At 44.5% G+C, this 14002-nt stretch overlaps 1 protein-coding gene across 3 annotated transcripts in view; it reads right to left on the bottom strand.

Moving 5' to 3' along the window:
• Nucleotides 1-341: 341 nt before the first annotated feature.
• Nucleotides 342-14002, bottom strand: part of kcng1 (potassium voltage-gated channel, subfamily G, member 1) — a 31923-nt gene continuing 18262 nt past the window's right edge. For all 3 annotated transcript variants that reach the window (XM_037102676.1, XM_037102677.1, XM_037102675.1), the window contains 2 exons: nucleotides 5840-6676; nucleotides 342-2245 (listed from right to left, as the gene is read on the bottom strand). In XM_037102676.1, the coding sequence (XP_036958571.1) occupies nucleotides 1469-2245; nucleotides 5840-6622 (1560 nt within the window). In that variant the 5' untranslated portion in view covers nucleotides 6623-6676 and the 3' untranslated portion in view covers nucleotides 342-1468. The remainder of the gene's footprint in view (nucleotides 2246-5839; nucleotides 6677-14002) is intronic.

Here is a 14002-nt window from a genome sequence, read left to right as displayed (position 1 = left end):
AAAATCAGCCAGTTTAGGCTTCCATTCCCCTTTTAGCGACACAATGCCGCCACCTGCTGGTCAACAGAGGTACCGTGCGACACGCAGGAGCTGCAGCACCAACACACCTCTGCCAGCAGCAGGAGGTGATAAAAGGAGGCGAAGACACACAGCCCTGTCTACATCAGTGGAGCTGAGGTGGAGCAGAGGAACAGCTTCAGGTCCCAGAGTGTCGACATCACAGAGAAGCTGAAAGAAGCACAGGAAAGACTCCACTTCTGAAGGAGACCAAAGGAAAGGAGGTTAAAATCCCCCTGCCAAGTTCGTTTCAGCTTTTACAGAGACTTTTGGCAGCCTGAAGGTGATTTGTCAAGTTGGCTCTTTAATGATTCTTCTGTTTTAGCACGATTTATCTGCAGAAAATGCTAATTTAAACAGAGTTAAATGTACTGAATACATCTCTGGACTGAAGAAACTGCAGCTGGTCGCCATGTGGGGACTTTGTTTCATCGTGTTCAGTTTTTTTGTGCTGAAACTGCAAACGCGTCTCCCTCTGCGGCTCTAAAGCTTCACGTTAGGTCAAAGTTAAAATGAGAAGTGACAACGAAACAGACAAATCAGAGTTTAAATCCACTTTAAGGAGAGAGATAATAATTATAAACAGCTATGGACAGCAACTGCAGTAATTACAAGCACAGTAATGCTTCAATCTTCAACGTCCAAAAGTTTTTTTTTTCTTTAAATTGCATATAGAGTCTCAAGGAGAAGGACGATTAATACATCATAATTAATATGTGTATGCTGACAGTGCCAGAGGAGGGGAAGGATTAAACGTAATTATCAGATTTTGCACAGTCAGAAAAAAAAATATAAAAATCACTGGATTAAGGGTCACATTTTTAGCTTAGATAGAAATTCCATTTAACCTTTGGGACTCAACAAAAGCAGAATCCATTCAAACAGCTGGAGGGATGAAAAACATCACCGTGTTGTCGGATCATACTCAGGCCGCGATCGTGCTCTTCACTCATCTCTTCTGTCTAATATCACATTTCACATGAATCACAATATTTTTTAATAATATAATATATAATAATGATAATATATAACGGCTGTAATACTCCAGATCATTAAATATTATGAGGTATTTGTGTTTATATCAGGAAACTGGACTCATATCTTATATTCTTTGACCATGGGATGATGTATTTTAGTAAGAGATAATTAACTTTTTGATGCAAATATTGATTTAATATGAGGCCTCTCTTCTTCTTCTTCTTCTTCTTCTTCTTCTTCCACTCTCTGTGTATTTTTCACATTTATGCAAAAGTACACTGCTACACAGGAAGGCTGCATTGCTGGGAAGAAAAAAAAAAACAATTTTCTCCATCACCATAATCTTTGCTCTTTCTTTACACCGTCAGTCTCTTATGTTGCCTTCTCTTTCCGTCCCATTTCCAGTTTGTATGTCCTTCCCTGTCCAACAGTCTCAGTCGTCCAGGTCTCTGGGGTCGGACCCTATGTTGAAGAGCATATCGCTCTCTAAGGACAGGTTGCTGCCCAGGCCGGCCATGCGGCTCCGCAGCAGGAAGTGCGTCCTCCTCTGCAGCACCCTCTGCTGCTCCTGCTTCAGCTCCAAGTAGGACCGCGAGAAGGTGTGGAAGATGGAGGTGACGGGGAAGGCCATGAGGAGGATCCCGCTCAGGATGCTGCTCAGAGCCACCACCTGGCCCGGGATGCTCCTTGGCACCATGTCCCCGTATCCCACGGTTGTCATGGTGATGACCGCCCACCAGTAGGTCGCAGGGATGCTGGTGAACTCCTGCGTGGCGGCCATTTCATTCTCAATCAAGTACAGCAAGGGGGAGTACAGTGCGATGGCCACGCACAGGAAGAGGAGGAGCAGTCCAAACTCTCGTGTGCAGCGGCGTGCTGTCAGGCCCAGAGTCTGCAGGCCCAGCGAATGGCGAGCCAGGCGCATCACGTAGAGGATACGCAGGGCCCTGAGGACGCGCAGCACCAAGCCCACTTTGTCCAAGTAGCTGCTGCCAGAGCCCGGCCGCTTCTCCCCTTTGGAGGTGCTGTCCACCACCAGGGTGATGTAGTACGGCAGGATGGCCACCACGTCTATCAGGTTGAGGGGCTGCCTGAGGAAGGTCAGCTTGCTGCGGTCTTGAATGAAGCGCAGGGTGAACTCCAGGGAGAACCAGGCCACGCACACCGTCTCCACGATGAAGATGTTGTAGCACATCTGGGAACACGTGCCCTGGTGAAGAGAGACACAACATGGTCAGGAACAGTGTGTGAGTGTTAGCTGCAGTCACTAGAGGGAAGCATTTCAATGTGAAATCGAGGGACGCTGCAGCGCTGAGCACCTCGACATGAGATATAACTCTACAGCCAGCCAGGAAAGCGATGTCTTCACATCACAGATCAAGCCTTCCTGGATTATTTGCAAAAGCATGACAGCAATAGAAGTTTTCTGAATGCCAATTTTGATTTATTTTTATTTATTTTTTTTTTTAATTCATGCTGTGATCATCAGTAGGAGTGGGACAAAATATCAATACAGCAATATATCATAAAGGTTCCCATGCCATACAATTATTAAAATCCAGGCAACAAATCAATATTTTCATTAAAACACGCAGGCAAACATGCATGGATGGATTCCCCTGACAACTTGATTTACAAAATGTAAGCGGACGCAGTGATATCGCTGTTTTGTTTAATGCATATGCACTGAATGATGTGAAGAAATGAATCATCTAGAAAACCCGATGCTCGCACAAGAAGTTGTAGTTTTTGCGTTGATGGTAAAACACAGACGTTATTTTCAGCCTCGGCTTCCTTTGTTTTTGTTTGCTCATATAGAACAAAGTAAAATTCCCACATATTAAATTTACATTCATTTTATCAAGACATTTCTCAAAGTGTTCATTTAGACACACATATATAGTTAATTTGGCAATAAAAAAAAGGTGAATGAAGAGGATTTTTCATTCTCTTTTATATGGATATGGATCCTTTCTGTTCAATTTTAGGACAGCCTGTGGTTCGCAGGTTCCATATTTCAGTGTAAACTTAACTTCTAAACTTGGTCCCGATACTCTCTGGTCTTGGTTTAGGTGGTCTTGACTAACACTGAAGCTAAGACTTGCCATTTTAGGGGGTGTTTTATATTGTTCAATGCGACAAATATCACAGTGTGTCATTTATTGATTGTCTTGCAATGTATCCATGATTGCAGAAGTGCTGTATCGTGATACCATCGTTATCGTGGATGATTTATGGTATCAGTATCGTATCGCATCATAGCATATCGTATTGAACCGCTTTGCTTCGTGCCGTACCGTTTCATATCGTACCATTTCGTATCATACTGTTTCATATCGTATCGTACTGTTTTGTATCGTGCCATTTCATATCGAACCGTTTTGTATCATACTGTTTCATATCGTATCGTACTGTTTTGTATCATACTGTTTCGTAACATACTGTTTGAGATCGTATCGTACCATTTTGTATTGTGCCATTTCGTATCATACCGCTTCGTGTTGTACTGTTTCGTATCATACCATTTCGTATCTTACCGTTTCGGATTGTACGGTTTCATATCGTAACGTATACTTGTATTACATAGTACCATATTGTATCCTACTTTACTGTCTCGTATCGCATCGCATCATATCATGTTGTATTGTTTCAGATCTTAGCATATCGTGAGTTACTCTGTGAATCTCACCCCTAATCATAAGAGCTGCTCCTCGAAACTATTTCATGAGCTTTTTGGAAAGGCTGGTGGTTTTTCTGAGCTGCGGTAATGACGCTGATTCATTGCGTGGCAGAGACGGATCAAAGTCTCTCAAAGCACAAAGTAGAAAGTTCTATCTACTCTGTACTTTGAGATACTCTGAGCCTTTCAACGCAGTTCATATCAGTTAAAAGATATTATGAAACGCACTCCCACTGAGGAGGAGATGAGGTTGAGTAGACTCATAGAACCACCTGAGAACGCCGGTGGACCTGTTCTCACTCAGGGACGGGAACACTTTTAATGCAACACTTTGTTTTGTGGCTGCAAGAAATTAGAAGTGGCGGAGCTGTTAGTATGTGATTACTGGCACTTTTAATTATACAGCTCAGTTCAGACGTTCGAGGAATAATAGAGTGTGAATACGAAGAAAGTGAGGTTAGATATCTCACTGTGACTTCATCAAGTCATTATGCAGTGATCGTATTTCTCTTATTTCATTTTCAGTTATTTCTTTCCCCCGAACACCAGTCGTGATCCGATCACTGATGACTTTTACCTCCAAGTAGCCACACGATGACTAAATGAACCATACAGAGGCATAGTTCAAAAAAACTAAGTGGGCCCCTCGGCTGCGAAACTTGAGTCAGCAACATGAAACTCTCAAATACAAACCGTTGAGATTTTGGTTTCGCCCTCCGCCCACCCACGGTACCACACAGTCGGTATCTGTTCTTCATTTCCTGAGTATTTACAAGAACGAGTGAAAGTGGAACATTTGAAAGCCACTGAAACATTTTTTTTTTTGTTGTTCTAAATGGAAAGTAAAGCAGTTACATTCGCTCCGCCTCCATCCATCATCAGAAGCATCGAGAACAATTCAATTAAAGCCTGTTTGCACGTTTACTCTGCAAGAAATGTGTGCGTGTGGCTCAGACACGCCGCTTCCTTTTCATCTGAGCGAAGAGGACAGTGTGCTAATTATGGCTGTGAATGAAGTCAGAACTAATAATGAAAGCATTTCATGAAATATTTTTTTTTTTTCTAATCTGGCAAAACTACTGGCTGTGCCTCCCAGCAGCAATCACCATTTCCTCCCTGCAGCGAGGTTTGACAGATGACACATGCCATCATTAGGACTTATTAATGACTGTTTTCCAAGATAACGCGTCAGCTTACCTCCCGTTTAGCCTTTTTGAATACAATTTGAATCAAGTCTGCTGAAGAATCACAGTGTTGTGTTCAATTATTCAGAATCAGTATTTTGGCGTCTCTTGATTTGGTTTGACGAAAGAAAATATGGAAGACAAATTCCCAACAGACAGTGAAGTTGTCTTGGGTCATGTCTGTATTTTTAACCTTTCCTCACTGACATAAAATACGTATTTACTTTTGTTTGCAGATGACATGTGATAAAAGGAAATTCTGGTATTTTTAAACGTGGCCCTTATATCCACATGTTTGGGTGGGTAAATGATTCATTAACGGTCCATTAGATCGCCTAAGCTGGCAGCTGCAAGACGGCTGCAGTGGCTGATATGTAATCCTTTGGGGGCAACTACGACTACAAAGTTACGTCCGCTGAGAGAGCTTGTCTTTACCGCTGACAGACTGAGGTTGTCTGTGTGTGACAACAGTACTGAAACGATTCCCACAGAGAAAAGATTATTCTTTGTCACCAGAAACAGAGGTCTAGTTCAAGGAGAAGTCTGGCTCTGAAATGTCAAGAGGTGAGTTGTCACAGTTGAGGCCTCAGCTTGATTGTAAGTCATTTAAATAGTCAGCCATGAATTTGGAAAGAAAATCCTGCCGGCAGCTCATCTAGGTAAACTCCCCACTGTCGTCTCCCTGCCAAAAATCACCTCTCATGAGATTTCAGAGACTTTTCTTGGACTGAGACCGGACGTGACTTTGACCGTCTTAGTTGCCCCAAAGGATTACCCAGCAGCCATCACGGCTGTGTTGTGGCTGCCAGCTGAGGCGATCTGCTGGACCGACTCCAAAACTTTTGGTAAGTATGAATCATTCACACACCAAAAAATGTTATCACAGAGACCAGCTTTAAAAATACTGGAGTTTCCGTTCATTAGCCTTTAGTCCACTCACCGCCTCCTCCTCTTCCCTCATGGCAGGCATGGTGCTGATTGATAGGTTGATGGCCGTGATGGTGACGAACAGCACTGATAAACAAGCGAAGATCTTCCCGGGGAGGCCTGAGTGAGGCCTCTCCACCATGTCTCTTAACTTGCCCATGCACCGGTTGATTCTGGACTCGGCTGCACGATCCTTATGGCCGCTGTCCGAATCCAACAGATCCTCCAGGAGCTCCTCCTCCTCCTCTGCCCTCTCCATTGCTTCAAACTCCTCCACGCGTTGCAGGAGGCGCCGGCGACAGCACCACTCCAGGCTCTCCTCGGGGACCCCCCAGTAGAGCAGCTCCTCCCTGAAGGACAGGGCGCACATCTCCCTGAGGGACCGCAGCTTGCCCGCCCGCAGGAAGGTCAGGATGGTACGGAAGGCACAGGGGCTGCGGTCGAAGAAGTACTCATTGTGCGTGACATCATAGTCGTCACAGATACTCATGATCTCGTCAAAGCTGCTGCAGAGGTGCAGCTGGCCCAGCCGAGACAGGGGGAAGTCCTCCAAGGTGGTCCAGGGCAACTTGTACCGCAGGCCACCCACATTGATGATGGCGTGGAGCTTCCGGGAGCTGGACAGCAGTGTGTCGTCATGGACGGTGCTGAAGTCAGGGGCCCGCTGCGCCCTCTTGTAGAAGGCTCCCTTTTGAGCCTCCTCCTCTTGCAGGGGAGGCGCGTTGAAGGAGGTGTCGGAGGCGCAGCTCAGGGCACTGTAGTCATAGTCGGAGCCATCACCCGCCAACAGGGTCATCTTTACTGGTCTGCTCACATCCCTGTGCTTAATCTGCCACCATCACACTGTCACCTTCAGGTAGGAAACAGAGAAGGAACATTAGTCTTACAGTTTAATACAATTCAAGGGAACTAATTCAGTTTTCTTATATTGTATTTCATAACAGGATTAAGAGGAAGTTTGCAGCTCTGATGTATGAGGACCTTCCACTGGAGAAATGCTGACGCTGTTTCTTTAACATCAAGCCACTACACCACACAGTTATACAGTTATACTCTTTTACCAAAGAGTAACCACAATGCTGCATTATTGAAGCAGAAGGCACTTAGATCATTTGCATTATAATTCTAATTGCCACTCATCATTATGAGGCCCTATGCAAAAAATTTCCGCGTGCAGAACAACCCACTCACTGAGGAAATGCGCTTGAAATGTTCCAACACAAAGATAATGTCTGTTATTGTTGAGATGCAGAGGGGAAACTCCAGCAAGTCACTTACTGATATGGACTGAAGTGAAAATGAGAGAATCATGCTTCCTCTGGTGTGAAAGTCAACTGAGCTCAACTTAGCTGCTTTATTTGGTCACCAGTGAAAGGAACACACAACTGTGGGAAATATGCTTTTTCACCATGAGTTTGATATGAAGATTGACAAGTGTCAAGTTTCTATCCCAGCTTCAGCCAGGTGTTGATTAGCTTTAGCTTAGCATAAATACCGCAAGCTGAGGGTCAAAGTTAGCCTGTTTGGAGACCAAACTACGATGACAAGACGCCTCACCTCGGTATGACAACACCACTTGGACAAACAACACACAGTCATTTGTAATTTGATGATGATTGTTTCGGACAGTGGTGCCTAATTATATTTATTTTCTATTAAATTCAATGGGGCTTTGTTGACATGAACATTTTAATAATACAACATTGCCAAAGCATTAAAAAAAAGGCTACAAATGGTCCTGACGCGTAAATAACAGCAGTATGAATATGCTTTGCTGCGACAGACCACCGTGCACCGCTGTTTGAAAAAGACTCACTCACAAACATAATCATGAACATAAATTCACAAATGTCGACTTTTACTGTAGCTGTAGTACTTTTGCTGTGCTGTAACTGGCTGTCCAAGATGGAAGACACGCCTGTATATGGGTTTTCCAGACCTGGCAGGTAGTGACACACGTAACTCTTTGACAAACCACAACTCACATTCCTGTTTGACTGTACAAACAAGCTGTTGAGCTTTAGAGCAGCTGCTGCTACACTGATTTTCAAACTAGACCTGGTGAACTGTCCCTCCCTGCTTTCGGCCTTTATGCAAGACAAGCTAATCAAATTCAGACACCGGCTCCGTAATTAGCTTATGGACATTAAAAAGGTAGTATTGATCTACTCATCTTTTACCTTTGGCAGGAAGGCAATTAGACGTACTTAGCAAAATGTCAAACTGTTCCTTTACTCCTGGATAAATCTGATAGAGAGAGAGCCACAGGCTGAAGAGAGATGATATTCACTGTATCACCTCCAAGAGCGCACCGGCTGGAAATTAAATCAAGCTTCTTCACCGACAGCACCTCATCCATCAACTGCATTGCAACAACATAATCTGTGTCGTATCTGAGCGGTATGAATATGTCACGTATGCATCATTAAACATGATCACTGATGTAGATACATCAGGCATCGAGGGATAACGATTTGACTCCCCACAGTGTGCATGAACATCTGTTACCCACTGCAGCCTGGGAATTATAAATAATGGCCTGATGTTGTACTGGCTGTTGTTAGATAATTCACTGATGTAACTGCGTTGTGCAGCTACTGAAGAAGAAGAAGAAGGAGAAGAAGGAGCCATATTTCAACAATAAAAATAAAAAATCTGTCTGTGTGTGTTTTATGAATCTCTCTCAACGTCGTCAACCCATCGAGTGGCTCTCAAACACAATCATTTCGACTAGGTGTTGGTTGAGGTGTGCGCTCTGACTCACAGTCACACTTTTGTACAGGTTCCACTGAGAATAAACACCCAATAACACCAGGATTTCCTGTTTTCTCTCAGCGTTGAGAGATAGAACCGAGAGAGAGAGAGAGAGAGAGACAGAACGACATCTAAAAACAAGAGATAGGAGGAAAGAGAAAGTGTTTACTGGATATCACCAGTGCAGCGAGGACCTCGTGGCCTGTGTCCAAACTAATTTAATCAATTACAGTAATTTAAGGGGGAGGCAGGTTAACCAGCCAGGCATTAAAATGTCACTGCCTGGATTTGCAACACCACCAATTTCTGGGTCATGAAGGGGGCCTCGGCTTCTAAAACGGGGACGTGGATGTGTCACGGAGCGGTTATTAGGCACCTGCACTGTCAGCCTCCGTGAGCCGCTGATTACAGCCAGCACCATCTTCCACCCATGAAATTGGTGCACACCCGCCCTGAGCTCTTCTTCTCCAGCACTCTGCCTACACTACTACTTGATAGTGTTTCGTTAAAGCAGTTCGCATGTGAAACAGGTCGGGAGGAATAGTTCATGTTTCACTTCAGAGAAAATAATTCAATCACGTAGGCCGCTACATTAAATCACGTCTCTGATGGATCCCCACATCTGCGCCTTTTTTCCAGTACATCATGTCACCACTAGTGCCATCTAACAGAGCCAAAACAAAAAACAAAAAAAAAATGAAAATCAATTCTCAAAACAGTGTAAAATCCCTCCTTTTTGCTGCTACGCATCCGTAAATTCTCACATTCTCGCTCCATGCGGCGGGAGGTTATCGATACGCCTACGGTGCACCACCAGTGTGGATGTGCACAGGCCTACGCCGCTCTCCTACTAGATTAAATCACACTTAACCCCTTGAGGCTGTTTGATTCCTCACTTTGCCTTTAAAACGACTGTGCTTTTGCCTCTCTGCTATCACAGGAGCATTTTTTTTTTTTAAACTCTTTTTTTTTTTTTCTGGTCTCTGTTGTGCCTCCTCTGGGAGATGAAGTCTATCTGGGAAGGAGAGATGAAACACTGCAAAAGAAAGCGAAAGGCTGTTCTCCTCACCAGATCGGCTGAGGTCTGGCCTCTCTCTGTGCCAGCGTTATCACAGCTCAGCCACAGGGCATGTTCTCCAGATTGCCTGGTGAGTCACGGGGTTGTGAGTCTCTGTTGCATGACTGCATTGTGCATGCATTCCCTACAGTTCCTTCCTCTGGAGTCTTTGGAAAGCCTCACCACCACCGATATTGATTCAGACGATTCTAATGAGCATTTTAATGATAACTTGTACTGCAAGGTGGACGGGGAGCAGATTGTCCGGAGCCTTTTTTAGAAGTTACAGAAGAGCTGGCGTGATGTTTATTTGATCAGCCTGCAGAGAAATGTGTGAGCAACCTTCCCGTTCAGTATGGATGGTTCTGATTGATCAGATCTATTCAACACGAGCACATGCAGAGTTTGCACCCGAGAGACACGAATAGCTCATCTGTATTAATGAATGCTATTTATGGCTGCATATCTGCATGTTGGTGGAAGTGCTGCGAATTTACAAAGGACAGATTTCATTCCAATCTGTCTCTGAATCGTGGATTTGCAATTCAACTCGTCTCAGTCTGTGAAACACAAACACATGGTGATTAAACGAGTGATCAGTGCTTCTGCTGAGTGTCTGAACCTCAGACACTTGCAGCTGTTAAGCTTCTGGTGACGGCCTCTCAGAGTAAAGACAGTCCTCTTATTGTGTTGCACATAACCTCACATCCATATTCTTTACTGTAAGCTTGTTGGAAAAATGCTCTCTGTCAAGATGTTTCTAAATGACAGATGCCGGATGAAAATGGAATTCACCCCATGTGCTTTCTCTCAGGCTGAGACCACACGATGTCCACTTGATCTCCCCTATAACCAATTCTCTTAACAGCTCGCTGCTCTCTAATGGACTCTAAGAGCGTGGCATTTCCAGAAATGGACTAGAAAAACCACAAAGGGCTGCCAAGACCCGACTTTCCCACTCTCCCCCTCTCTCTCAAATCTGGTTAAACACAGAAACGGCCAGGACTGCCAGCAGCAGTTCAACCCCCACAGGACCTTCCCTTACAGTGATTCCAGCAGGGATAGTTGTAAACAGAAAAAAAAAGTTTCTTTTCTGTTGTAAGTGGGCGGCATTAATGCTCAGTGAAAACCCTGGAAGAAGCCATAGCTCCAGGACAATAACAGTCTCCCCGGCTCTGTCTGCGGTCCACCACAATGTGCTGCTCTCTGTTTCTGCGGTACACAGGAGTACACTTTGGACATAATACGCTCAAATGATGAGCCATATTGCTGTAACGGATGTTTATTTCTGTCTTTGTTTTGTTTTCTTCCCTCTTTCTTTCTCTCTATAGGTTAACTATTTGTTTGCAGCTGCTGCGCGCCCACAACTGCATTTAAAAAGTGACGCAGAACTAATTCACCCACCTGACTCTTCATTATCACATCCCCTCAAAAAAAAAACCACAGTAACCTTTTTGAAATGTCATTCACGTGTTGGGTTTTTTTTCATGCCTCCCAAACAAAGAGCAAGAATGAGAAGCGTCACACCTCCGTCACTGTCTGTCTACAGCTGATCTCCCGGCCTGTCTCCTGCCCGCCTGCCTGTCCGTCCGTCCGTCCGTCCTCTTAAATCACTTCATCCCTGAGATATTCTGTGTCCCATACATGCAATTAAAAGTGCAGCGAAAGGCAGAATTATTGCATCAATCTTGCACTTCATATTTTCAAACATTAAAAAGACAGTAACCCTTTCAAATGCCATTCAAGTACTTTTTTGTTCATGTCTCCCCAACAAAGAGCAAATGAGAAGCATCACACCTCCGTCATTTTCAGTCTACAGTTGATTTCCCGGCCCGTCCCCTGTCTGTCTGCCTGCCTGCCTGCCTGCCTGCCTGTCCGCCTGTCTGTCTGCCTGCCTGCCTGCCTGCCTGCCTGTCCGCCTGTCTGTCTGCCTGCCTGTCCTCTTAAAGCACTTCATCCCCAAGATATTCTGTGTCCCGTTTATCATTTGATTCCAAATGCAAACGACACATGCATTTGAAAGGTGCAGCAGAATTGATGCATCCATCTAACCTTCATGATCATGTTTTTGATTGTCTGTAACCTTCTTAAATTACATTCAAGTTTTATTTTTTCCTTTCCGAACAAACCCCCATCATTTTCCCATCCCGTCTGCCTGTCTGCCCTCCTTAATCTTTCCATCCCCGGGATAATTTGTGTTTGCCATCTGATTAGAACTGCGACCCATCCGTGCATTTAAAAGCACAGAGAAAAGCAGAAGTGGAAGTGATGTTTTACACTTGATGATCATATTAAAAATGCCGAAAAGACTTATTAGACATATTATTTCATGAGAAACATCACACCTCTGTCGTCATCTGTTTACAGCTGATTGCCCAGCCCGTCACCATCAGTCTGTCTGTCTGTCTGTGCTCTTAAAGCTCTCTATCCCCCAGGCGGGGGTCTGAGCAGACCCACCAAATCCCCACGTTTCTGCATCACTGCTCCCCATTATGCCTCAGCGCTCCTCATCCTCTTAGCAAACTGTGACATGCAATATTTAGTCAGCACTCGAAACATCTCACCGTCCCCTCAACTTTACACCTGTCACATTCACTGTAAAGCGTATGTTTCTTTCCCATCCCTTTAACTTGTTCATTTTTCTAGTCTGAAGAGATAATTGTACACTCACCACTTGATTATATAAACATTGCATAACATTAACTTATCTGCATCGTCTATGTGCATTAACCGAAACTCACTTTTCATCTTTTCATGCCCTTTTTTCCTGCAGTTGTTCACACAAAAAACGCTCTCGGCTATGACAACGATTTTCTTTTTCAGAGGTAGCTAATGAAATTTGCGCCAGTGGGCATGTGTGCAGGGAGGCATGGCAGGCCTGACCCCGCACCGCTGAGGACCTGACTGTCTGTCACTCTAGACAGGGTGTTTCGAAGGATCTTCGCACCAGGACCCGGAGCAGGTCCCTGAGGAGCTCTGAGGTGACAGGAAGTAAGAGCAATGATTGATCAAAGATGGAGAAAACAGAGACTCCACTCTCAACACGATTACAGTGTGAGTGTAAGAGTACTTTAGCTGATGAGATGGAACAAATGGCTGAGACAAACAGCCGTGGTGGGCTTTTCTTCGGCTGGTCTGATGGACGTGGAGTGAGCTCGCATGAAGGGAATAAGATGAATCTCTTGACGGACAGCTTTCCCTGTCAGAGCCACGTCTTATGAACAAGGTGCGAGTGACAATTAGAACTTGTGAGGTGCATTTGAAGATCTTTTTTGTGCAGCGGGGATTGGAAACATCCTCCGCTCAGTTCAGACAGTATATAAAGGAAGCAAGATCTACAGTCTCATTAAAACATGGAGCAGAGTCAAAGCCTCAGATGTCAGCTGTGATTGCTGAAAGAGAGAGATGAACTTCACCCTGCTTACAATTTCCAAGCACATCATTCGATCTAGAGTGTCAACCCTGCCTGAAGAGCTCTGTGTGTACCCACAGGTGCTCCGGGAAATAGTGTTGGTGGTGGGACTGTGACCCTTCGACCTACTCCTAATGACACTTTCCTATATGTATGTCAGATACCTCACACGTAAAGGCACCTGGGAATAGCAGATTTTAATTAGTTTGCCGACCCTTTTCTTTGCGGGGGGAGAATAATCAAGACAGCCACTATTAGCTGTTGGAAGAGGGGGAGAAAAAAAGCCATTAGTTCATCTCATTATAGTCCAAATTACCTGGAGGAGGGAGAGAGGATGATCTATTTCATACGCTGTATTAGTGATCCAAAGTCGGAAAGAGAGAGAGGGGCATTCGCGTCAAAGAGTCATAATCGAATTAGGGGACATCATCTAACATCATCTTCAGAGTGAGACCATGTGCTGCGGCGGAAACATCTCTCGTGGATTGACTGAAATGTAACAGCGGTTTGAGGACCTGAAGTGGCTCTCAGGTTAAAAAAGTTTCTCTTACATCGGTTCTCGTCTCAAAATTCGATTTTAAAAAGCGGCTGTATGCCGCACACACATCCCTACCTGCAGAGCAAAATGTCCTGAACCTGTTCTCTGATGTGATATAAGTAAATGTTGACCGATGCTGTAACATAGCTGCAGCCTTAAAATCATTGTGTATGCATTTACTGCATGCATTATACAAATCACTGTCATCTGTTAGAGACCTTTTGTGAAAGGGTAGAAACATCCAAACTGAACTCATACCGCTTTAAATCAGTCTTACTGTGAAGAATAAAGACTGTCAGCTTCTTTTTAATTGGTCTTTACAAGAGGAGTTGTGCTGCATATTTACAAAGATCAGACAATGATGTGCAAACAAAACAACAGGCTGAGCTCTCCGGCAACACTCGATGAGCAATCG

The sequence above is a fragment of the Acanthopagrus latus genome, chromosome 7, assembly GCF_904848185.1.
Source record: "Acanthopagrus latus isolate v.2019 chromosome 7, fAcaLat1.1, whole genome shotgun sequence".
NCBI lineage: Eukaryota > Metazoa > Chordata > Actinopteri > Spariformes > Sparidae > Acanthopagrus > Acanthopagrus latus.
The sequence above is the reverse complement of the archived record's forward strand: the minus strand, read 5'-3'. Positions and strand labels throughout refer to the sequence as shown.